The 26,316-nt window shown below is 45.4% G+C and overlaps 3 protein-coding genes across 3 annotated transcripts; all 3 read left to right on the top strand.

The window, feature by feature from the left end:
• The first annotated feature begins 455 nt into the window (after window positions 1-455).
• Window positions 456-5,216, top strand: LOC124652489 (protein trichome birefringence-like 11). Its single transcript, XM_047191503.1, has 4 exons — window positions 456-931; window positions 3,017-3,412; window positions 3,841-3,999; window positions 4,384-5,216. The coding sequence occupies exons 1-4, from the start codon at window positions 471-473 to the stop codon at window positions 4,760-4,762; spliced, it is 1,395 nt and encodes a 464-aa protein (XP_047047459.1). The 5' UTR covers window positions 456-470; the 3' UTR covers window positions 4,763-5,216.
• A 905-nt stretch (window positions 5,217-6,121) lies between these two features.
• LOC124655291 (peptidyl-prolyl cis-trans isomerase FKBP42-like) lies at window positions 6,122-9,551 on the top strand. The gene is made up of 7 exons (XM_047194210.1): window positions 6,122-6,244; window positions 6,725-6,904; window positions 7,596-7,685; window positions 7,969-8,153; window positions 8,413-8,535; window positions 8,627-8,779; window positions 9,122-9,551. Exons 1-7 carry the CDS (start codon window positions 6,178-6,180, stop codon window positions 9,446-9,448), a joined length of 1,125 nt encoding a protein of 374 aa, XP_047050166.1. The 5' UTR covers window positions 6,122-6,177; the 3' UTR covers window positions 9,449-9,551.
• A 4,330-nt stretch (window positions 9,552-13,881) lies between these two features.
• LOC124657730 lies at window positions 13,882-17,587 on the top strand. Its single transcript, XM_047196246.1, has 8 exons — window positions 13,882-14,433; window positions 14,894-15,163; window positions 15,242-15,370; window positions 15,452-15,520; window positions 15,691-15,852; window positions 16,265-16,475; window positions 16,567-16,902; window positions 16,994-17,587. Exons 1-8 carry the CDS (start codon window positions 13,897-13,899, stop codon window positions 17,128-17,130), a joined length of 1,851 nt encoding a protein of 616 aa, XP_047052202.1. The 5' UTR covers window positions 13,882-13,896; the 3' UTR covers window positions 17,131-17,587.
• The last annotated feature ends 8,729 nt before the right edge of the window (window positions 17,588-26,316 follow it).

The following is a 26,316-nucleotide window of genomic DNA, read 5'->3' as shown; positions in this document are numbered from 1 at the left end:
AGAGGAATTGCTAATCATGGCATAATTTGCACCAACTCACGCAGATCACCAACTCATTACTCCAGCCTCCAGGACGACTCCTACGGTCCTACCTCGCCTGGCCGGCACGTCCGGAACTGCAAAGGCTCCCCCTCCCCTCCACTTCTACCTTGCCCTCTTCCCACGGCCTCACCGGCCGCAATGGCTAATCACGAGCCAACGGGAGTACTAATTCTAGTAGTAGCAGAAGTTGCCAAAACTAGGCGCATCGCTTTCCCCCAAATCAAAAACCACCGGAGAATCGCAGATACGCTTCGCTTCCCTCCCTCGCCCACAAACTCATTACTTCCGCCTCGCTAGTCCCCTCCCCCACAACCCCACTTCCTTTATGCCAGCCACGCCCGAACGCGCGGCGGGCTCGTGAGTAGCCAGCCACCCTCCCGTGCTCCTCGGCCGGTTCCGGGCGAAGGACGGGAGATCTCCCGCTTGTGATGGTGGGGGAGCCGGCGAAGCGGCTGGCGCGGCGGGTCATGAGGAGGCCGCTGGAGAAGGGCGGGGTGGCGGGGCTCGCGGCGGCGGCGGCGGCCGCCGTCGCGCTCGTGCTGCTCGTCTGCGCCGCCTCGCTGCGCTGCTCCGTGGCCGTCGACTACGCGCTGGCCGCGCCCAGGAAGCTCTGGAGCGGCGGGGTCTCCATCGCCGCCGAGGCCTCACCATCAGAGAAGCCGGCGCGCGGAGGCGCTGCGCCTTCGGCCGCGGCCGCAGCGGCGGTCCCGGGGGAGGAGGAGGAGTGCGACCTGTTCGACGGGAAGTGGGTCTGGGACGACGCCTACCCGCTCTACGACTCCAGGGACTGCCCCTTCCTCGACCCCGGCTTCCGCTGCTCCGAGAACGGCCGCCCCGACGCCTCCTACTCCAAATGGCGATGGCAGCCGTCGCGCTGCGATCTCGCCAGGTTCGTTAGTTGGACTTCTTCACTACTAGTTATTGCTTCTACTAGTCTAGTACTATCGTTGTCACTAGATACGAATCGACTGCCCGTCCGCTTGGTGATTCGGTTTGAGGGGGTTTCAGGCCGGGTTTAGATACGAATCGACTCGAATTTCGCACTAGTTTTCCCAACCACGAATTCCTCTGTTGCTTAAATTGAATGAACACCTGAAATGTTCCTTTAAGAAACATGACGCTCTGTGGCGGTGGGGATGAATGCGCACTTAACATTTGTATTCACAAGTTCCAGTCCAATTCAGGGCAGGTGGGTACGTGTCTGTGCAGTTTACGATGTTGAGTTGGGACTTTCTAATACCTCCTATGCAGTTTAGGATGCCGACTTGGGATTTTCTAGCGCTTACTCAGTTCCTCTCCTGAACTTGTCAAACGAAATAGGATGGCGATAGCTCTTTAACTAAAACAAAACTGATGCAGTCTACCAATCAGCACGTTACATTGCCGATATGATGAGATTAAAAATTGCAGTACTACTTCTGACTTGTGAGATGTGGATCCACGGGTGTGGATTTGCATAATCTGGACGCTACTTAATATTAGATTATTGGAACCTGGCGCAGTAGACGAGCGTCTTGCCTTGGGTGCTGGTACGGCGCGGTACGATTGGGAACTCGATGCCCTTTCACCCTTTGCTCTGATTAAATTAAAGAAATGGTATGAACAGAGTTGGTCCTTGGGTAAATATACTACTCCGTACTACGTATGGAGTAGCCGATTAATCGGTATTGTTTAATTACTCGATCTGGCATTATGTTGCCATCTTGACACACGTGATGCCAGGTGGTATCTTCTTGTAATTTGCTGAGTGCTCTGTTATTTCTGCGTTGTTAACTCTTATCATAGAGTGTGGGATATGTGGTTGGTTTGCTTCATTAGTTAAAATTGGAAAACTGTAGTGAGTCTGGCCTAACTTTCCAGGGTCTGTTTCCTGCCTTGTTACCAAAAGCAAACCAAGTATGGATTCTTGTTTTCATGCGTACCTGGAGTAACTTCGTTGTCCTTCGGTAACAACAATTATAGCTTATCTTACAGAGCTATTCTAGAATATTGCTATGTTACGGATGTGCTATGTATATAGTAAAAGGTTAATGTGGCCTCACGCAACTGTACAATGTTCAATAGTTTGCTGATTTATTTTTTTTCCTTGGTCAACCCGAACGCAGTAGTACAGTTAAATTTTGTTCTCTAACACTGGTGTATGCGTATCAATAGGCTATAAAGTCGCACCCAAAATAATTAATTTTTTGTTTTGTTGAAAATGACAATCTAATGTCATCACAGTGTTATGTTTTCACTACCTAACAGATAGAGATTGATGGTGTTAATTACTACTACCTCTGTCCATAAATAGATGCCAAAAGTTTGTCTAAATTTGAATGTATCTAGACATGATTTAGTGTATAGATACATGCGAATTTAAATAAATTTTTGGCATCTATTTATGGACGGAGGGAGTAGTTACATGGAGCTAGCGCTAACCGTAGCCATGCACTACTGTGATTACCATCGTTGCAAAAGCAGCTAAATAACAACACGTTGTGCCACTGTTGCTGCCATTTGATTTGTGCAGCTGATGGTGGCATCTGGGAAATCCACATGTTTGTTTACAGTATGTAAGAGGGGAGGCGCATGTGGTTGATCTTAGGTAATGTATAGCTGTGACTGCAGCAGAAAGCTTACTGTGCTTAGCACATTACTGATGGACAGACAAATCATGAGCCCGTATGGTAAAACAAGAACATTGCCTTGTAGTGAAGTTGGAACTTGTACATTTGGCGCTTGTGAATTGTGATATAGTCAAGCCTTACTTAGAATAACCGCAGTACTAATCTTACTGAAAATATTACCACCTTTGAGCAACTTGAAACTTCTCGGAAGCCTAAAAATAGTAGCTGATTGGCAGTTCCTTTTTATTATGCAAGTTCATGATTTTTTTATACTTTTGATCTTGTTTGTGTGTGCGGAACAACCTTAATAATCTGCACTTTGCCAACTTTCTGACTTGATCATATATTTTTCTCCCATTCCTTAGATTTGATGCCAAACTTATGCTCGAGAAGCTACGGAACAGAAGAGTAGTATTCGTTGGTGATTCAATTGGAAGGAACCAATGGGAGTCTCTACTTTGTCTGCTCTCTAGTGCTGTTCCTGACAAGAGCTCCATCTTTGAAATCAATGGGAGTCCCATCACAAAGCACATGGGTTTCTTGATTTTCAAATTTAGAGACTATAATTGCACTGTGGAGTATTACAGATCCCCTTTCATAGTCCTTCAAGGCCGTGCACCAGCTGGAGCCCCTAAGGTTGTCAAGTACACAATTAAGGTGGATGCCATGGATTGGATGTCTGGCCGGGGTAGGTGGAGGGATGCTGATATTTTGATCTTTAACACTGGGCATTGGTGGAACTACGAGAAAACAATCAGAGGGTAAGCAACTAAGATTATATATTATGTTTGCTTAATAACTTGTCCTGTTTACTGTCAAATTTTATTGTAGATCTTCTCTTTCGACCAACCATACCTTTTTCACATTGCTATATTCACCTTTTATTGTAATTTGTTCATTTGTATATTTTCTATTAGCTATGCCACAGAATTATGCTATCACAGTTCATTTGAATATTGAGGATTGACTATTGAGGATATGGAATGTTAAGATGTGGTTAGAGCTAAATGCATAAAAACAGGCCTTGGTACTCTTTTTGTTCTTTTAATCCATACAGAGAGCTTACTATGTGATGATGGATACATTATTATCAGTAATTTGTTTCTTTTGCAATCAATTATTTTAGACCAGCATAATTGCATATTCCGTAGTTGACTTGAACAAGGCTTACTTTATCCATATATACCAGGGGTGCCTACTTCCAAGAAGGAAATAAGGTGAAGATGGAGATGACTGTTCATGATGCATACGAAAGATCAATACAAACACTATTCAATTGGCTTCACAAAGAAGTTAACACAAGCAAGACCCATGTCATGTTCCGTACATATGCTCCTGTGCACTTCAGGTCTGTATGAACCACTTATTAACGCTACTTCTTCCTTTTTATGTTTCCTTTGCTAGAGCACCTTGAGAATGCTCATGTTTGAATGCCGGAAACAATATCATCACATCCTGCTGACTTGACTCAATAAGTTTCAGAGTCGGGATTTACTCATCATGTTATTGATTTGAAACTCCATGAGTTGCACTTCACCGGAACATTTATGTTCAGTATATAATCCACCTTTCGGCAGCTGTTTTCACCATTTTTACCAATGCATGGCATTCTGGGTTGGGAAGCCTTGCTTCTTGAATCTTTTGTTACTGTTGATATTTCTATTTAGTTAACTCCTTAAATTCATGGAGATATTGACTGCTCTTTAACTGGAGTTATCCATGTTTTCTGCAGAGGCGGCGACTGGAAGACTGGAGGGAGTTGCCACTTGGAAACACTTCCAGACGCGACACCGTTTAAATCACTGGAGGAATGGGCAGACCAGCTTCAACCTGTGCACAATATTCTTGGGAGCAGCATCAGACCCAAGTTGCCTGGGTTAGCTATACTGAATGTGACACAGATGACAGCGCAACGAAAAGACGGCCACCTCTCAGTATACATAAGCCCTTCAGGACCTGTCCCTCGCAACAAACAGGATTGCAGCCATTGGTGCTTGCCTGGAGTCCCTGATAATTGGAATGAGCTTCTCTACGCCGTCTTCATGAAAAGGCAAACGATGATAAACCAGAATGTTTCCCTTGCTGGCTCAAGAACACTGAACACCGGTTGACTAAACAGATGGAGTAGGCTTGCCCAGTGAAGCTTGGAATCTATGTCCGGCGGGTAGGTCATCGTGAAAAAAGCAAAGATTCGTGATTCTCCTGCATGATAGCGCTGTCGATCTGCTTCCCAATTAGGTAGCCCAATGGCGAAAAACATTTTTGCAAGATAGGGGTTGTGGTTTGCAGTAAGCTGCACCACTCTGCTATGCTGTGTGCTGAGAGGTTAGGGAGTATAAGAGCAAAATTAAAGAAATGCATATAGCTTACTGTGATGTGTATGTTTCACAGAGGCGGCAAAAGTGTCGGCCGACGTGATCATAGCTTAGGGGCTGCAGTCAGTGATGTAAGTAGTAGATTGGGTGCTGTGATATTGGCGGTGTTACCGTGGCAATTGTATGTAATTCAGGAATTTGTCTCCCTGATGGGTATATTCTCAGTTGCTCCAGCAGTTTGTTTGGCCTACGATTCGGTGTTCCTATCCTATCCGGATCCTTAAGTGCTTGTTACCTGCCACTTTCCACATGATCCTTGTTGCATCATCTGCAAAGATTGATGCACGAAATTTGGGTGGATCAACCATCAACTTCGGCAACTTCGCCAAGGACCTGGGCACTGTATGAACTTCATGTTTCTTCCGTCAGAACAAAGAACGGAACCAGTTACTCAAATTTTAGAACCTGCCTCAACAACTTCCTACAAACGAAACACTACCACCTGCTCGTTCTCCACAAATCAGTTCTCCTTGTCAACCCTGACAATAAATTTGGGTATGGGTACGAGCATGGGTATGGGTATGGGTATGTGCTGTGGAGAAAAATGAGTACAAACACCCTTTTTTGAATGCTTGGCCTGACGGAAAATGACTCTGAACATGTGTATGTGCAGCCATATGCAACAGTTTTTCTTGTGTTGTAGAACTCGTGAACATATGTATGTGATCCGGAATTGGTGATACTATCCAGAATTTATTAGTGGTTAGCTGTTGAGATTCTTTCATGTTCAGAACCTCTGTTAGTATTTCTACTTTGTATTCAAAGGTACATCCCCCGGCTCCTCCCCTGCGCGGCTCCAAGCTCCTCACCGGTGGCGCGCACGGCGTACCTCCGGCGGCAGCTCAGCTGCAACTCCCTCCGTCTACGACGTTGCAGCCGAGCTCAGACGAGCCTTAAGCCGAGCTGGACGGACCGAACTCGAGCGCGCCTCCAAGCTCGCAGGTAATTCTGGGCTCGCTCGAGCCGGTTGTGGGCTATCTCTAGCTCGGCTCGACCCTGGCTCGCTCGCGTTCGGCTCGCTGACAGCGCTTCAGGATCAGACGTTGGAATCTCGTCAGACTGCAAGTCCACGAAGCGGCGATCTGCTGCTGCTCTCCTCGACTCCTCCGCCTCCCCGCAACCAACCACGACACACGCGGCCGGCCGGAGCGATGGCCGCCGTGCCGGAAGATGCCGCGTCTGCAGCCGACTCCCCCGCCCCGACCGGCTCTACCGCCGGTGAGTGAGCCCCTCCAGCTCGCCGTCCCTCTCTCTTCCTCACCCCTCGCTCCACCGGGGCTGCCGCATAGCGAGATTCCTGCTTCCTTTTGTTCGTACTGGAGACTCTGAATCTCCATCATGACAAGTTAAGTCTTCAATTCACGGGGAGCTTCTTGTTTTGTGGCAAATTTGGTGTGGAATTGCTGTGCGCTTTTCATTCCGATTTGCTGTCCTATGCAAAAGCGATGGATTTAGGTCCGGTATGGGTTTGTAGGATGTAGCACAACTCAACGCTAGGATTATCTAATTTTATTTTCTAGAGCCCATGCTTCACGCTTTAGCGGGTCAAGTAAGGATGCCACAATGTTGTATTGTACCAATGATCAGGTCAGAGATACTAATACAACAATATGCAAATCTATATCTAGGTGGACAATAAGTTCTAAAACCTTGCCGTTCTTTTTCCCTTTCATGCTTGACTTATGTTCTGTTTTTTAGGTTCTAGCGATAATGAGATAACAGTGGAGGAAACCTCTTTTGTGCATACTGAACCTCAACAAGATGGCAGTGCGCCACCTGTGGTTACCACTGATATGGAAGTTCTCCACGATAAAGTCAAGAAACAAGTCATTAAAGAAGGCCAGGGGAAGGTGCCCTTAAAATTTTCTACATGCTTTGGTAAGTATGACGCGCGTGATTTGTCTGCCTCGCTTAATTGCTGATTTCGATCTCTAAAATTTCTGTTGATTTCTAGGATGATGCTACCAATCTATATTACTTGCTCACATGTAATTATATTTAATGTAAGTGCTATATTCACTGGTACCATGCCGGAAAATCAGTTTACACATACTGGGAAACCATTCCACGCGTTTGGAAAGGAAAACATTTGAACTTTACATGTGCATTTCGCCATGTTGTGCGGAAGACAATCATAATCCTGATTCATGACCATGATAAGATGCTCATCTCCCTTACAACTTCAGTATAGATAACTAGTTATTTGGCATAATGTCTATAACTTTGGCTGTATCTGTCATGTTTTATCCACCTGCTCCTTTTCCTGCCTTACTTGCATTTGATATTGAAATACCTTCCCGTTTATGTTTTTCTTTTCTTCCTTTCAATGGGTAATGATATCCATTTACTTTGTTGTGTGATATTTTAGCTTTGTTCACTGTTATGCATAAATAGCCTGCTTCCGTGGAGAAAATTAATATATTTCCCTGTTCTATGCGTAGATTAAGATTGCCTAGTTACTTCAATTTACCAGTGCACCATCCAGTCTTAGGTTTCAGAGGATGTATATATTTAGTTATTTTTTCTGTGGTTTGAAATAATGGGGTTATTTCTAACCCTTGTTTTACAGTGCATTATAGAGCATGGGTTCAAAGCTCTGGGCATAAATTTGAGGATACTTGGCAAGAACAGCATCCAGTTGAAATTGTCATTGGGAAAGGTACAAGTACTTTTTGTTCACATATTTTATTGTCACTTCTTCGCTGCTGTATGCATGTCATCTATCATTCCCATATGGTGCAAGGTTGTCAGATTCAGACTATAATATTTTGGTTTTCTAATGGTATATGTTGTGAAAATAATTCATTAGTCCACCAGTAACTGGTTACTTTCCAGACTTAAAATGTGAAGAGTTGGCATTGGAATTAGTCGAAATAATCACTTTCAACCTGAGCGTTTGAAATAACTGTCATGGAAATCACCTGTGCTGTTTTCATCTACAGAGAAAAAGCAAATGACTGGTTTGGGCATTGGTGTTGGTAACATGAGAAGAGGCGAACGTGCATTGTTGCATGTTGGCTGGGAGCTAGGCTATGGGAAAGAAGGAAGCTTTTCATTCCCGAATGTCCCTCCAACGGCTGATCTTATATATGAAGTTGAACTCATTGGCTTTGATGATGCTAAAGAGGTAATGGAGAAGACCCTCACCTGCCTCATCACCGCTCAACTAAAGAAAGGCTTAATGAAAAATAGAACCAGTTTTTTAATGTAAAGCACTAAATCAATGTGTTACCACTTTGTCTTGAATACTTTTCATAGCAGACTGAGATGCGTGGTATTGTTTGTCATTTTTTGCCTGCAAAATTAATGAATTAGTTTACCCTTTCTCGAACACTGGATTTTCTAAGCGAACCTCACAATCATGGTGTCATGTCTGAACAAATCAGGGGAAAGCTCGCAGTGACATGACGGTAGAAGAGAGGATTGAAGCAGCAGATAGGAGGAAGCTTGAGGGTAATGATTACTTCAAAGAGAAGAAATTTGATGAGGCCATGCAGCAATATGAGATGGTTAGTGGTCTGGTCTACTTGCAAATGTGCATCATTTTCTGTTTCCTGAGATACTCCAGATGATGGTGTTCTACTGTTTCCTCTTTTCCAGGCTGTTGCATATATGGGAGATGATTTCATGTTTCAGTTGTTTGGGAAGTACAGGGATATGGCTTTGGCTGTGAAGAACCCCTGCCATCTCAACACAGCTGCATGCCTAATCAAACAAAAAAGATTTGATGAAGCTATTGCACAATGTAGCATTGTAAGTTCTTCACTAGTTCAATTACATTTCATGAACTTCACTAGTTTGAGTTGCGTGTAGCTTTGCATAAGGTAGATGCTCAATTTGAGAGTAGAATGCTCTGCTTGCATTATATAAGTATCCTTCTGTGCTGTCAGGTAGTTTAATTCACCTGCTTTTGTTTTTGTACCTCAACTTTTTTGTAATGATTATCATCACCAATTCGATTTGCAAATCGTAGCCTGATCATTGGTCAGCTTAATAGTATCATGTTTCTATTGCAATATTTCCCCCCATTTTTCTGAAAATCATTGATCAATTACTGTTTTGATGATCGAACAATTGCATAATCCCATTCTCCAGGTGTTATCAGAGGATGAAACCAACATGAAAGCACTGTTCAGACGGGGTAAAGCTAAAGCCGAGCTCGGTCAGACAGAAGCAGCAAGGGAGGACTTCCTGAAAGCGAAGAAGCACTCCCCGGAAGACAAGGAGATCCTGCGGGAGCTCCGTTTGCTCGCTGAGCAAGATAAAGTCATGTACCAGAAGCAGAAGGAGCTCTACAAAGGTCTCTTCGGGCCGAGGCCGCAGCCCAAACCCAAGACCACGAATCCCCTTCTTGTCTTCTGGCAGTGGCTCGTGTCACTGATTAGTTATCTTGCTAAGATTTTCACACGCAAGAACGACTAGCAATCTAGCACGATCGGCCTAGTGTGTGCAAGTGTGATGGAACCACTGAAAATCCTGATGAAATATCGGTTAAGAGAACCCCACTTTATCCTTTGTTACTTAATCCTGGCTCATTTGACTTTATGTTTGGGCTTTATAGTGTGAAGAAGAAAGTTGCTGCTCACGGTCTTTCTAGGCCTAACCACAGAGCAACATAGGTTTATAAAATGTATTGGGCCTTATCTCTAGCCAGCTAAACAAGTTTTTAGTCTCCATTGTGTCATGTGCACTGTCCACTAGTGTCCCACGGTACCACCCTGTCTACGCCCAACCACTCAACCTTAGAAGTGGCCTTGTGCCAAAGCCACTCGGCTCTATCCCCGTCCTGATGTGGTCGTCTGAGCTGGCGTGTCCCACATTGGACGAATTGTCGTCTATCAGTTGGACCTGTTTTGACCGTGGTGGCCGTCATGATAGAGTCCTAGGTGTGTTTTGGTCAGAGGTCCTCTTGTTTCGATCTTGTGTGTGTTCTCGGTCTTTATCGACAGTTGTTGTTGCAACGGTGACACACGATGAAGGATTCAGAGGAAGTTCAGAGAACACTCCAGGAAGACAATGTTCTGTGCAGTGTAAAAAAGTTAAAAACTTACTGCGTTTTTTTTTTTGTTTCTCTGTTATTTATCTGGTTTTCAAACGGAAATTTAGCTAAAACCGAGCACTACTGACCGCTTCCCACGTTCACCCGATGTCCCGATCGCTAAGATGCCGGTGCATGAGCTGGTTTCGTGCCATCCCATGAAGCACATGCAACGACCTAGTCTATTCAAACTAACTGAATTTGAACTAGATGTATCGAGTTGAGTACAGGCACTGCAACATGACCTGTTTTATTTGCTAACTAGAAAAACAGCAAAGGATTATGGTCAACATTCAGCCCCTTAAGCCCTTCATTTTTTTTCCGATAAGGGGCGTTTTATTACTTATAAGGTTTTAAGTAATACACCCAGCCTCTGCATAACTAGGATGCACATAGCCGTTTAAAAGGTCTACAAATCATCGACAAAAAGATACATAGAGTGATATAAAGAAAAGGCCAACTACTATGACGCTCCGTTGGCTTCAATCTTCCGATTATGCAGCCACCCATGTTGGGAAATAAACTCCGTGGCCGTGTTCTCCAATCGTGTAGACACCTCCATAAAGAGGTCGCGATCCGCCAAACGCTGAAGTGGCGACCATGAACGGAGCAAAGCCGTACACCGGTAGATTACCTGCATAAGAGAGGAAGATTTGTCATTAAAAACCTTGTCGTTTCTACATAGCCAAAGCGACCAAACAACCGCAATCGCTCCCACTCGATAATTGTTTTGTACCTAGAATCCACCCCATTTAGCCAATTGCCAAAAATGTTTGCAATGCTACGAGGGGGATATAAGGTAGAACCTATCTGAATGATTGACCATATAGATCGGGCAACTCGACAGTTGAAGAAAAGGTGTTTTATTGTCTCATCGCAACAAACTTGACTCATCAGCCTTGGCGAGGAGATCTGCTAGTTGATCATTTGTACCAATGTGTTGAATGTCAGCCTTTCCCTCAATGAATGATCTGATGAAGTGATACTTAATATAAATATGCTTGCTTCTATCGTGATGCACTGGATTCTTCGAGAGCTATTGCTGACTTGTTGTCCATCTTGAGGATGGACTTCTTCAGTTCTTGCCCGGTCATCTCATCTAACAAACGATTGAGCCATACTCCTTGACAGGCTTCACTTGCAACTGCAACATATTCAGCTTCACATGACGAGATCACCACAATCTTCTGTTTCTGTGAGCTCCAGGAAACGATGTTGTCTCCAAGGAAGAAAGCAACACATGAGGTACACTTCCTGTCATCGATGTCCCCCGCAAGACTGTTGTCGCCAAACCCTATCAAAACCGGGGTTTTTGGTGTGATTTGTAACAGCACCCATATATGATTGTGTCCTGCACATATCTCAGAAAGAGCCCAGTGTTGTTTTGTTGGTGCCTCCATATACCTGCTGACGATTCCCACAGAAAATGCAATGATAGGCCTTGTGTTAACAAGATACCAGAGACTTCCTATCACACTTCTGTATAGTGTTGCATCGACAGGTTCAGTGTCATCTTTCTTGCTGATTTTCGGTCCGTCGGTGTGGCACTCCAAATTGTTGTTGCAGGGCCGATGATTCGGCCGGTTGGACGCGCGGTGGCTGATTGCGGCGTGTCGGCGCAGCGGGGTCGGGCGGGGTCGCATGAGGGGGTGGCGATGGAATCGACAATGGCGGGAACACGCGCAGAGGATTCAGCTCGACGGTTGGCTATAGGGCGTGTCGTCTTGGTTTTTCTGCGCGCTGGAGCAATCAACCAAATATGTTGCACTCGATAGTGAGTTATCCAGCGCGCTGAACTTTTTTTTTTACCGCACGCTTGGTTTCTTGCTGAAGAGCCGATTTCCGCCTTCTATGAAAAAAAAATACAGTTTTTAGAGCGCAAAGACTTTTTTGGGCGCATGTTGGAGATACTCTACTATAAGAAAACATATGAATTTTAGATACTACTATCTTTTATTTAAAAAAGTAAAAGCAGCGTGCGTAGGACAAAGCCTTTTTACACCTCAGAGTAGATGCTCCTGTTTTTTAAAATAAGTTTTAAACGCATTTCAAAATGTTAAAAAATTGCGAGAGAAAAATGTTACACGTACATCTCAATGTTCCATGTTCTCGTGAAGTTGTTTCAAAAAAACCGATATCGTGTGTAAAAAAGATAAAATTTGGTGCTAAAAATATTTCCTATTGAGACAATTCATGATTTTTTCCACAAAATTTGGCATGCACACCTAAAATATCATCATGTATGTGCGAAATTTTTGGTCGATATTTTTTTGAATATTTTAAAATATTTTTCTATAGTGGCATGAGCATATGCAGCTGGGATCAAAAGTGTATTTCCGCGTGTGTACGGATTTTTAAATAAGACTATATAAGATGCAACAGCATGGAGATATTGGTGCAGTCGGATGAAAAGTGAGAGCGATGGTCGAAACACACAATCGGACCAATTCACCGACGCAAAGAGTTGTCCAAGAAAACTACGAACCCTTCGTCGCGAGGCGTGGCCGCCGGAAAAGCTTTACATTGCCTGCCTCGCTACCGACCGTCGACCGGCGATCTCACGGATCTCCATGCATATGACGGTGGCATAAGAGCATCTCCAGCCGCGTCCCCCAAACCGTCCCCCAAACCGCGCCGGATCGAGCGTTTGGGGGACGTGTTTCGTTCGTGCCACGTTTGGGGGACGTCGCTCCCAGCCCGCGTCCCCCAAACGCCGCCCCCAAACATTTAAAGTATTTTTTTAGCTTGAAAGAAACTATTTAATAATATTCAAATCGGTTGAACATAAACAAATTATATATAAAACTTCGAAAAAATATAATTAAATACATATAAACTATCTACTTCTTCTTCTTCGCTGATGGCCCCGCCTCGTCGTCGTCATCGCGGTGGCGCTTCCTGCTCGTCACCTCTTCCGAAGAGGCGGTGTCGGCGCTCGACGCGTCGTCGTCGCCGGTGCTCGTCGGCTGCGCCTTGGCCTTCGCCTTCGCCTTCGCCTTCGCCTTGGCCTTGGCCTTGGCCTTGGCCTTGGCGGCCTTGGCCTTGGCGGCCTTCGCCTTGGCCGCCTTCGCCTTCGCACGGGCCACCGCCGCCGCCGCGGCCTCGCTCTCTTCTTCCTCCTCCTCCCAGCCCGGCCATTCCTCCTCGCCGTCAGCCGGCGGCGGGGAATCGTCGCCGCCGCTCGGCGTCCCCGGCTCTCTCCCACCAATGGCGCCGGCCGACGGGCTTTCCTCGGCCGGAGGTGTCGGACGGGAGCCGGGAGATGTAGCTCATCGTCGGCCGGAGGTGTCGGATGAAGGCTTGGATGAATGGTGGCGTGCGTATGGCGTACGTACGGGTCTTATTGAGCGCGGATGAACGGCGGCGCGAGAGTCGAAGAGAGCGGCGGTTGCTCTTCCGAGGAGTCGGCGCTCCATTCCGGCGGGGTTGGCGCGTCGTCGACGCGCTTGCCAATGCGACGGTTCCGCTTCCCGTCAACCGCACCGTCGCTACGTATGTGGCGGTTGAGCGTCCGAGCCGCCGACGGGTCGGCCCCGCGCCTCCTCGCCTCTCATTTCGTTGTGTCCGGCGTGCCCGGTGCGTCCCCGTGGGACGGGGACGGGCTCGGGACGCCGGACACCGAATGGGGGCTCGCCGGACAAAAGGGCTGTGGGGACGCGGCACGGAACGCTTTTTTTGTCCGGCGCGCCCCAAATCCCTTTGGGGGACGGTTTGGGGGACGCGACTGGAGATGCTCTAACCGCTTCCGGCAAAGGCACTCGCTTCCAGCCTCCCCCTTCCACGCTTCCCATTCCCGGCGCCCACCCCAACCAACCAACCCTCCCGAGCCCCGATGGACGCCGTCGCGTTCCCGCCGCCTCCGCCGCCCTTCCTCGACGACGACTTCGATTTCGGCGACTTCACCTTCGCGCCCGCCGCGCCTCCGCCTCCGCCGCCGGCTGATTTCGCGGCCTTCGACGACGACTGGGGCGACTTCGTGGTCGGATCCAACCCGGACGCCGCCACCGCTCCCAAGGACAAGCCGGCCGCCGGAGCCTGGGAGAAGCCCCGCGGCCCTCTGCCCCTATCCCTGTTCGGAGCCGATGACAAGGAGGAGGAGGAGGAGGACGCAGGGCCGTCCATGCCGCCGCCCGCGAGCGCGCACCAGCGGACCCCGTCGTTCGAATCCAAGGGGCTGAGGCCCGCGGATCTGAAGGACCTCATCGTCGGCCTCTACGGATCTCAGCCCGCGCCCGCCACCGACGCGCCAGAGGCGAGCGCGCCGGAGGTGGCGGAGGAGGACGACGACGGGTTCGGGGATGACGGTTGGGAATTCAAGGCCGCGCCTCCCTCGGTTGCTGGACAGGAAGGAGGCGGGGATGGGATTGAGGTGAGCTTGCAATTTCTTCCCGTGGTGATCAACACCTTCCCTAGATGCCTTTGTCGACATTTCATGATCTGTACAGTACAGTACAGTGACATCAACGCGACCTGTAAGGAACGTATCGATTGCGCTAGTACGGTATCACGCTCACAACTGACGTGATAAGTGTAACCGTTTCTGAGCTTCCCGGGGTCTTCCAATTGCATTACGGCGGTACATCATGGTATTTTGTTAGATCAGTACATCATGGTATATCGAAGCTAAAGAAACTTGGCACTTCAGCAAACACATGCAGGTGCTAAGGAAAGAGTTAGCTAGCTTATGAAGCAGGGGATGTTTATTTCTTACTAATCTGCTGCTACTTGCTAGTCCACTAGAGCTAGCTCAGTTTATAAAATTCCTGGCTCTGCTAATCTGGTTTTCTTTCTCCTAATCTGGTTTGATCCGAATGTTTTCATATTTTCAGGGTATGCCAAAATCATTGGACAGTGACCAGGAAGACTGGTCACTATTTACTAGTGTGAATAATAAGCAGAACCATGTCCAGACTACGGATCATGTTGGAAATCATGAGTCCATAGGACAAAGTACGAAGAACTTGAGTTATCGTCCAGATAATAGTTCATCCATACTCAACTTGTACAAAGAACACAACCTAGTCGATGATGTTCATGTACCTCAAAGTTGTTCAGAAAGTGTAATGAGCTCTTCTGATTTGTTCTCCAACAATGAAATGGTAAGTATTTCATGGTTGGTTTACGTACCGATGGATACCGTTATTTTATTTCGATATACGCTAACGATCAGTGATCAGAACTCTTCGTATGGAACAGATGAAAACCATTCCATTAAATCAGCAAGCGATAGCATTTTGATTGATTTCTACCATAAGCTGAGAGAAGAGGCAGTGGCAATGATATTCCGGTATAATAAGGACATTAAGGTCGGTCACTTTTTATTACATTTAGCAGAGACATCTTTTATATTTTTACCCTTTGTAATCAAGTAATTATTATGGATTCAGGAGGCCCAGAAAAGTCCTACACATTTAGATAGAACCAACAAGGTGGCAGCAATAGAAGGGGAGATTCAGGTATGCTCTGCTTATGTTCTGCTATATAAACTTTATCTGTAAATTTACTAATTGATGTCTTATGTGCTACAAAACAAATAATTTATTTGCTGCAAACAAAAACATTACTTGGTGTGAATTATTGAACTGGTCATAGTACTTCGCTCAATGTTTTTTTAAATAATTTCTAGGAAATTTGGGAGAAACTACAAGATTCGTCAGTTGCAGAAGGATTTTGCATAGGGGAACAGCCTTCAAGGGATGCATGTATTTCTGAACTGCTTAGAAGTACCAAAGAGGAACAAGTGAAGGATTTTGAGCAACAATATCATTTAGCAGAAAAATTAGCACTGGTATGTATCATCCTCATCGACACATCTTAGTAAGGACTCATCTCTATGATTATCAGCCAAAAAATGTACTCAACATATTTTTTGTTGACAAAACAAGACCATTTCTTTTTGTCTTGTTTCATTATTTGGGAGAATCTTACAATTTATTCTCTAGTAACTCCAGATCAGTTTCTATAGATGAAACCATGATGAATTTGAAAAATGATTTGATTACTGCATTCCTTGCAGAGTTCTGCAGTCCTTGTCAGACGTACCCTCTTTAAGTTATCTGTATATTAAACGAGATTATTTTGCTTCTTCAGTACAGAATATGTGCAATTGATCAGAGTTTACCATTTTACCTTCTGCTTGTTTTTCTCAGTGATTCATGATTTGATCTTCTTTGGTTTGATAATCTGATAATTAAATATAGGCACAGCATGACATGAGTTTGGCAGTTGAACTTTACAAGCATAGTGTGTCAACCCTACTTATCTTGGAACTAGCATCCAAAGAGGAGCAATGTGATTATGTAGCCGCATGGTACAGTTTATTTCTGTCCTGTGCTCAGGAATTGCAGCATGGTGCTATGCTTTGGCAAGAATCTTGTCATGCAAAACTCTGTGACCAAGTAATCTCTGAAGGTACATATATTTTGAACAATGAGTGGTACTGAATCATTTGTGTTACAGATAGAAGATCAACCATAAACCTGATTTTCTGTTGGTTGTACAGGTGTTCATTGCCTTATTGCTCTTGGGGAGATCTACAGAGTTGCACAGATCTTGCATTTGTCCTTGCAGTATTTCAAACCTTGGGTTCTTGCGGATCCCGGAATGCTTAATAAAATGTCAGCTTGTTGGGACAGCTGCACTAACGCATGGACTGGTGGTTTAGAAACAGCTCTCGGAACAGTTACTGACAGCAGTCACTTGGAGGCATCTGTCGTTAAAGCTCTTCTGGAGACTATCATTAGTATTAATGAACTTGAGGTGGCCAATCTTCAGAATGGCCTTCCCAACAGTGAGTTGACATGTCAACTAACACTTCTGCCAACTGGTCTGGTACCAGGTAATGCATTCTTGCCAGAAAGGAAAAATTAAGTTAAACTGTAAGTGCCTCTTTCTACCAACTAACAAGTTACTTTCTTCACTTAATGCAGAACTGAAAGTGATCGTGTGGAACGGTAATCACTATTTTGTTAAAGTTGCGAACTTGTGGGCGAATCGGGTGTCTTCCAACCCTCCTCGGTTTTCACTCACTCATGTCTCTACAATGAACGGTACAGCCAACAACTGATGTTCTATTTAGAGGATGAAACTTGTGATTCAATCCGGTGGAGGCATCAGAAGAAGGTTTCTGTGCCAAAAAAGTTCATCAGGTTTCCTTGCAGTACAGCAATATAGAGTAAAGTAAAACATCTCCTGGATCTGTTGACCCATGTGGCACGGCGGAGGGCTTCTGGAAGGTCAATAGATGGGGATTTCGTTCCAATATTGGTCGAAGGCCATTCTTTTGTACAAGTATTATCACGATTCTTTGCATAGTGTCTGGTAGCGGCACTGGTATAGTGAGCCTAAAGGGCTGTTTTTCTGCAGTAAGCATGTATATCATACATTTAATCTCGATAACACTGTAGCAACTGAGTTGTGAGAAGCAGCAGAAGCTGCTGCGGCGGCACAAATTGTGAATTGTCAACTACAAAGATTGGTGTGAAGTAAGGGGAAGTTGTATTGATCTGTTCGTGCTATATGTATAGTTGCAAGCATATATTGTTTGGTTCAATGCCACATATTGTCAGTATGTTGTGTACCATTCACTGACAAATGCAAAGTTCTGTCGCCATTGGTCCAATGCGCGCATTTTGGCCACCAGGAGAACAAAGGTGCGTGACAAACCCCTCTGTGCGCCACCGCTCCATTCCCCACGCTGAGTGCGATATGAGCAATCAGTATCAGTAGCAAAAGAGGTGGAAAACTGGGCCAGGTGAGGCCTAGGCCTTGTTTGGAACGTACGAATGCAAAGCACAACTAACATGATTTTAAGCTTAAAAAAACTAACATGATTTAGGTCTACAACCTTAGGTACCAAATGAGAATGGCCCAGGTGAGGCCTAGGCCTTGTTTGGAACGTACGAATGCAAAGCACAACTAACATGATTTTAAGCTTAAAAAAACTAACATGATTTAGGTCTACAACCTTAGGTACCAAATGAGAATTACCTAAGCAAACTTTGTTCCTTAAGACTAGCCACAATGGGATTATCATAAGTAGTATCATGCATGCCATGTTGGCAAAAATCTGATGTGGCGCACCAATTAATGAGGTGAGGATGTGAGTTACAGCTGGGCATGGGTAGCCCGGCTCGGATGACCCGGCCCGAAAATCCCGGTCCGGGCTGGGTCGGGCTTGCACTTCGGGCCGGGTTCGGGCTTGTATTTTGAGCCTGAACGTCGGGCCGGGCCGGGCTCGGGCTTGCAGTTTTCGCACTTTAGGCAAGTTCGGACCGGGCTTCTCGGGCCGGGCCGGGCTTTTTGCCTGTTCGGGCCGGGTTCGGGCTTAATTTATAGGCCCGTTGGTCGGGCCGGGCCGGGCTCGGGCTTGGCATTTTACGTTCGGGCTTTTTCGAGCTTGGCCTGAAGCCCGGCCCGGCCCGAGTTATGCCCAGGTGTAATGTGAGTGGTATCATAATATGATACGTATCATAGCACGTAAAACTAGAAAACTTAATAGCAAACACATCATGTACACAATTTGCATTGAGATTCTACAAAACATTAAATATGATGATACTATGATATTATCTTATGATACTATGCATTGTGGGGTTGTATCATAAACTACTATCATATGCATGATACTAGTGTATGATACTTCTCTAGTCTAATACGCCCGCACGCATGCGGGTTGCAGTCCATCTGGATGATTTTTTCCTTTTTGTGTTTTTTGTCAGTTCTTGTTTCGGTTTTGTCTTGCTTTTTCTTTGTTCCTTCTTTTTTTCCCCGGTTTGTCTGTTTTTCCTTTTACCTTTTTTCTGTTTTAACATTTTTAAAATTCGAGCAAATTTTAAATTTAAGAATTTTTTAAATTCGAGTAAATTTTAAAATTGATTTTTTATATTCGAGTATTTTTTAATTTGAATAAATTTTAAATTTCAGCAATTTTTAAATTCGAGCAAAATTTTAAATTTGAACATTTTTGTAACTCAATTTTTATTTTAGATATGTTTTAATTCAATATTTTTGTCAAATTCGCAAAAATGGTTATAAGCATTTTTATTTGTTCCTTCTTTTTTCCGGTTTGTCTGTTTTTTCCTTTTTCTTTTATTTTCTTTTAAGAATTTTTAAAATTCGAGCAAATTTTAAATTTAAGTATTTTTCAAATTCGAGCAAATTTTAAAATCGAGTTTTTTTTCATATTTGAGTATTTTTAAATTCGAGCAATTTTTTAAATTTGAACATTTTTGTAACTCAATTTTTATTTTAGATATGTTTTTAATTTAATATTTTGTGTCAGATTTGGAAAAATGGTTGTAAATCCATCTGCCGTGGGGTTCGAACTTGCGTCATTTCCACTCGTGGGGTGGATTCTCCTACCACTGAGCTACAATTCCGTTGGTGTGCAATATAAGAAAATATTTTACTTATTTAGACGAAGAGAACAACTTAATGGGCCGGCCCAACATAGGCGAGCCACGCATGCGCACGTTATTCCCGCACGCACGCGGGCGGGGAATAGGGCAACCCGTGGCGTCACGGGTCGGGGAAATAGGGGATGGGCTAGAAAATTTCCCCAAAAAAATCACAGAAGTAAACGGGCCTATCGAGAAGTTTGGGATTTGGTCCTGGGCCGAAAATTTCCCTCCCACCCTAAAATACCTGAGAAGTAAACAAGACCTAAGAGCATCTCCAGCTGCGTCCCCCAAAGGAATTTGGGGTGCGTCGGACAAAAAAACGTTCCCAACCGCGTGCCCTAAAGCTTCTTTTTGTCCGGCGAGGCTCATTACGGTGTCCGGCGCCCCGAGCCCATCCATGCTACACAGGGGACGCTCCGGGCACACCGGACACAACGAAAAGCGAGGCGAGGAGTGACGGGACTGATGCGTCAGTGGCACATTGAAGTTTAACCTAACCGTCGCCTACCTCGTAACGGAAGTTAATGGCGCAGCGACGGTGCAGTTCCCATAGAGGCGCAGCGAAGCGTCTCGTCGCGCCTAACTCTGCGTGTCGGCATTAATGAGCGCCACCGCTCCCCCGCCTCCCTCCGGCCTATAAAAAGGGACGCTCTCTGATCGTCTCTCACACACAAACCCTAGCGCCTCTCTCCCCAACCCTAGCCACCACTATCTCAAGAGTCGACGTCATGGCTGGTAGAGGCAGAGGCCGAGGTCGCGGCCGTGGTCGTGGTCGCGGCCGAGGTAGAGCTGCACTCTCGCCGTCGCCTGCGACAACTTCATCTTCATCGTCGGACCTACAGGAGGAGCAGGAGGTGATATTCGAGTTCGTCGTCGTCCTCAAGGGCAACCCACTCAGCATCCAGAGGGTGTCGGACAAGTTTGCCTACTTCATCGCCGGCAACGAGCCAGCCTCGCTGCATCTGCGGGAGGCTGCCTGTGACTGCTGCCGGTGGCCGGTGGATGTGCTCTTCGACGAGCGCGGTAAGATGTACCTCCACACCGGCTGGGAGAAGTTTGTGTGCTACCACGACCTCAAAGCCGGCTGCTCGCTCACATTCTCCTACCTTGATGAGGGGGATATGAGCGGCAAGGTGTTCGACGAGACGCGCTGCCGCCGGCACTACCACGGCGACACCGATGAGGAGGACGACTGGGTGTTGTTTCTTCGCAGCGAAAATAGGCACACATATTTCTGGATGTTCTTACTCGAAAGGACCAACAGGGCTATCATCACTAGCTGGATTTTCCAGTTTGGGTGACTAGGAGTGCCTGAGAGTGTTCTTTCTTGGAACACACGAAATCTACGATTCCAACACTAGTTAGGTTTCCTCATTTTTGAATGTTTTAATGTGTGTCAACCATGGTTAAAAATATGTATTAGTTTGTGGAAACCATGTTTCAAACTATGTCTTAGTTTATGTAAACCATCTTCCGAATTATGTATTAGTTTGTGTAATGTTTCTTCTCTCTATTAAAATAAAAATGCAAAAAACAAAAAAGAGAGTATTTTAATGTTTGGGGGCGGCGTTTGGGTGACGCGGCTGTGGAGCGACGTCCCCAAAACACGGCACGAACGAAACACGTCGCCCAAACGTTCGATCTGGCGCCGTTTGGAGGACGCTTTGGGGGACGCGGCTGGAGATGCTCTAATATAGCACGTACAAGCTACTACCTAGATAAGACACCTTCCTAAGGCTTGAGGGGGGTTCTGAAAATAACGCTTCATCTTCCTCGTGAGGCGATTAGGGTTTTCGAGTAACCGAGCAGCGCCCGTCGTCGTTCGCCGGGGCGCGAGGCGGGAGATAGCTTCTGCAAGTGAGGGTCTGAAACGGCGGCGGAGAAGGTACAGGTTGAGGGGAGATCTACCTCAGCAACAGAAGACAGTCGATCGGGGAAGGAGGTTCCGGTCGAGGACATGATGAAGAATCTCAAGCTGAATGCTGCGGAAGCGGACAGATTAGTAGATGAGGAGGATGAGATGGAGAAACCCATGTGGGCGCTGGCTGGTAAGATTCTATCGGAGCCAAAGGTCTATCATATCAATACGATCTCTACTTCCCTTCGTCAAGCGTGGGGAAACCCTAAGGGATTGTTCTTTAGGGATGGGGGAAAGAATTTGTTTGTTGCTGAGATGGTGAACAAGTGTGTTGTGGTGTTGGAGAATTTCCATCATCGGAGCCGGCCTTCGGAGATGAAGTTCGACAAGTTGTTGATCTGGGTACGAGTTATTGATCTCCCATACAACAAATTGAATGAAACTTGGGGAGAGAAGATTGCAAGCAAGGTTGGGGACTTTATCAAACTTGATATCAACAAAGGCGGCCTTGTTAGTGCCCAGTATTTGCGTGCCAGAGTATGTATCAAGGTGAAAGAACCACTTATGAGGTGGGTGGGTCTTGATTCTAAGAAATTGGAGAGGACCTTTTGGTACTCCATCCAATATGAGTTCTTGCCGTATTTTTGCTTTTCATGTGGGGTGCTAGGGCACTCTGATATTGTCTGCCCGGTGCCATCTAAAAGAGATGAGAAAGGAAATCTGCCATGGGGCCTCTATTTGCGGGCTCCAAGTGATTTTAAGAAGAAGACTGGTCATCCATTTGCGGAGGGTGGCTGTGATGATTTCTACACTGATTATAAAGAGGATGTTACGAGAGCTTACAAGCATGAGAAGGGGAAGGGAGAACCAGATGACATACCCCCATCACGGGCTCCCATGGGTGGCCGGGATAGGGGAAGACACAAGAACATGCGAGGTGGTAAGCTACCAGTCTATCGGAAATTGACAATTTCACCAGCGGATGCGAATATTGGAGATCAATTTAGTGAACAAAACTCTATCAGAGACATGGTTATGTTTGAACCACATATCACTGGATCCAAACGCGAGGAAGCTGAGTTAAGAGAGAAAAAAGAGGGTTTGACCCCGGATGCTAAGAAGAAGAAGGTATCAAAAGAAAATCATTCCCCATTGGCGTCGGGTGCGGAGCAGCCACGCCGGGACTAATGAGTTGTTTAAGCGCGAACTGCCGAGGGCTTGGGAACGACCCGACGGTTTGAGAGCTTCGCGGTTTCGTGAAGCAAATGGACCCGGCCTTGCTTTTCGTGATGGAAACGAAGATCAAAGGCAAAAGAGTAGAGAATATGAAGAGCACCTTTGGTTTTGCTGGAGGGTTTGCTGTCGATAGTGTGGGTTTGCGTGGAGGTATTGGTCTCTTTTGGTCGTCAGTTGTTACTGTTGAGGTGAAGATTTTCAACAAATACCATATCGATGCCATTGTTCAGCCTAAGGATAATTCAGTTCCTAAATGGAGGTTTACAAGTATCTATGGAGATCCAAGAAGAGAGAATAGACATCATACTTGGACTCTTATGAGGAGATTAAAAGGGATCCAAAAGCTTCAGTGGCTATGTGTTGGGGACTTCACGATACCATGTATAACACGGAGAATTTTAGTGAGCATGCACACGATGAATGGCAAATGAGGGCTTTTTGTGAGGTAATAGAAGACTGTGATCTGCAAGACTTGGGTTTCTCAGGTCATCCTTTCACATGGGATAATAGACATGATGGAAGGGCAAATGTCAAGGCTAGGTTAGATAGAGCTCTTGGGACGGAAGATTTCCGTCAAATGTTTCAAGTGCTGCGAGTTAAACATGTTACTATGGTTCAGTCCGATCATTGTGTGTTGGCAATTGAGATGAAAAAATATGTGCAGCAGCGGCTATCCAATGGCCGAAATTTTAATATGAGAACGTGTGGCAGACCCATGCTGATTATGACAAAGTTGCAAATGATCTGTGGGCTATAACTGAGAGAGGTACATGCTTAAGTGGTTTTGCTAACTCTCTGCTTGTTAGTTTGCAATCTGGCTTGGAGTCCTGGGGAACGATGACTTTTGGCAATTTTAAAAACAAACTTCAAAATCTGCGGAAGGAGCTAGATCGTGTAAGGAAGAACTCCATGGGAGGTGGCCCATCGGGAGAAGAAAATAGACTCATGGAAAAAATAAATGAAGTTCTCTACCAAGAAGAAATTTGGATTAAGCAAAGCGTCAAAGTTAATTGGCTTAAATCGGGGGATCGCATACGGCATATTTTCATGCTCATGCGGCCCAAAGGAAAAGGATCAATGGCATACATATCCTATACCGTGAGGATGGTTCAGTTTGTGATAATGTGGATGATATTAAAAATGAAATTCGGAACTTTTATTCTGAATTATATTCCTCTAAGGGCATACCGAATTTCCAACGAGTCTTAGACCTAGTCGAAGAGAAAGTAACATCAGAAGATAAAATTATGCTTGAAGAAAACTTTACAGCGGACGATATTAAAAAGGCTCCTTTTCAAATGCATCCATCAAAAGCTCCTGGAGTGGATGGGTTCACGGCTGGTTTTTACCAGCATCACTGGAATTCTTTGGAGAGGAACTGTGCAATGCAGTGCTGAGCTTTCTTAATGGAGGAGAGATGCCAGCAAGAATGAATGATACACCTGTTACTCTCATTCCAAAATTTAGAAACCCTCGATCGATCAAGCAGTATAGACCGATCTCTCTTTGCAATGTGCTCTACAAGATTGGTACAAAAACGGTTGCAAACAAATTGAGACTAGTTCTGAAATATACTATCAGTCAAGAGCAAAGTGTGTTTGTCCCGGGGAGGCTCATCCAGGATAATGCACTGGTGGCGTTTGAAAGTATTCATTCGATGAAGAGAACAAAGAAAGGAAAGAAGGGACACTGTGCCGTCAAATTCGATATGATGAAAGCTTATGATCGCGTTGAATGGCCCTTTCTTGAAGCAATGATGTTGAAGCTAGGTTTCCCGGCGAGGCTAGTTCAACTAATTATGAAGTGCATATCTATTGTCAGTTTTTCAGTTAAGGTGAATGGAGGTTTATTGGAGCCTTTTCACCCCACACGTGGAATTAGGCAGGGAGATCCTATATCGCCATTCCTTTTCCTGTTCTGTGGACAAGGTTTGACCACTTTGTTACACAAACACAATACTGGTTTTGTGGATAGAGGGGTGAGGGTTTGTAATAGATCACCCTGGATTTCACATCTCCTTTTTGCAAATGATAGTTTAATCTTCATTAAGGCAAATGGGGCGAGCGCCGGAAGACTAAGTGAGATATTGCAAATATATGATGAGGCGAAGTAAATAAAGATAAGAGTGCTATATTTTTTAGCCCATGTACTTATGATGTTCATCGGCTTGAACAAGACAAATCTGAATATTCAAGTTGAGGCCTTTAGTGAGAAATATCTTGGACTACCAACAACGGTTGGTAAGGTCACGAGTGATGTGTTTGAGTTCATTGCTGATAATGCAAGGAGCAAGGTAAATGGTTGGGCGGAAAAGAATTTGTCATACCCGGGAAAGCCCTAATTAAATCCATCATCCAGGCCATGTCGACATATAGCATGAGATGTTTTCTTCTCTCTAAAGGCTCTTGTCAAAAACTAAATTCTATCTCTGGGAGATTTTGGTGGGGAGGAAATTTAGATAAAAAGTCTATGCATTGGTTGGCATGGGACAAGCTTTCAGTTCCAAAAAGCAATGGCGGAATGGGGTTAAGAGATATGCACATGTTCAACATTGCTCTCCTTGGAAAACAGGTGTGGATATTAATGACTAATCCTACATCGTTGTGTTCTCAAGTTTTGTTAGGACATTACTGCCATAATAAGAACTTGATGGAAGTTTCTGCACCAAGAACGGCGTCAAAGACTTGGCGGGCTATCTTGGAGGGAAGGGAATCCGTGGATATTGGGATGATTAAGAGGGTGGGCTCGGGTGAGAGCATTTCAATTTGGAATGATAACTGGATCCGAAAGCCGCACTCAATGAAACCAATGGGTCGTCGTGAGGACACTGATATGGAGAAGGTCAGTGAACTAATTACTGTTGACTATAAGTGGAAAACTGATGTGATCAATGCGCTGTTTTTTGCCCCGGACATGGAAGCTATTCTGAAAATTCCGTTAAGAAGTAGTTGGGGTGTGGACAGTTTTGCATGGTCAAAGGAAAATAGTGGATTATATTCAGCCCGATCGGCTTACAAGGCGCTGATGGATCGACGACAGGAGATGGCTCAAACTATCAGCAGGGGAGATATTGCTTCTACATCCGATATGACGCTGATGTTTGGAGCAGATTGTGGAAGCTTTGTGTTGTACCTAAAGTGTGTGTCTTTTGGTGGAGAGTTCTTCGAGGAATTTTACCTGATTATAGGACTCTTTCACAGCAGCATGTCATGGAGAACAGTACTTGTGGTATTTGCAAAGCTGAATCTGAAGATTTGATGCACGCTCTAATTGAGTGTAGTCATGCAAAACAATTTTGGAGTGCAGCCAAAGAAATTCTTATTTTGAAGTTACCTAGGCTATACCTCTCGATTTGGACAAAGGATATCTTGTGTGATCCTAGCTATACTGCTAAGGAGCGGGCAAGGATCATTATGGTGATGTACAACATTTGGACTTCGAGGAATAATATTACACATGGAGAGGTGGGGTATAACCCAGCTAAATCAATGGAGTTCATATTTGAAACGCTGAGTTTCTTGGAGTTACCAAAGAACCATGGGACTAAAAAGAGAGCTCGCCAGCCTGGTAAATGGTGCAAACTGGCACAGGGTTTTGTAAAGATTAACCTGGACGGGGCGATCTGTGCGGAGGATAGTCGGGCTACTACTGGAGTTGTGGCAAGAGACAATATGCCTTTCCTTGGAGCTTCTACCAAGGTTTATGCCGAGGTTTTGGACCCCTTGATTGCAGAGGCTCTTGCCCTGCATGATGCTTG

The sequence above is a fragment of the Lolium rigidum genome, chromosome 5 (assembly GCF_022539505.1).
Source record: "Lolium rigidum isolate FL_2022 chromosome 5, APGP_CSIRO_Lrig_0.1, whole genome shotgun sequence".
Taxonomy (NCBI): domain Eukaryota; kingdom Viridiplantae; phylum Streptophyta; class Magnoliopsida; order Poales; family Poaceae; genus Lolium; species Lolium rigidum.
Note: the sequence above shows the minus strand (reverse complement) of the source record. Positions and strands in the feature narration are given on the sequence as shown.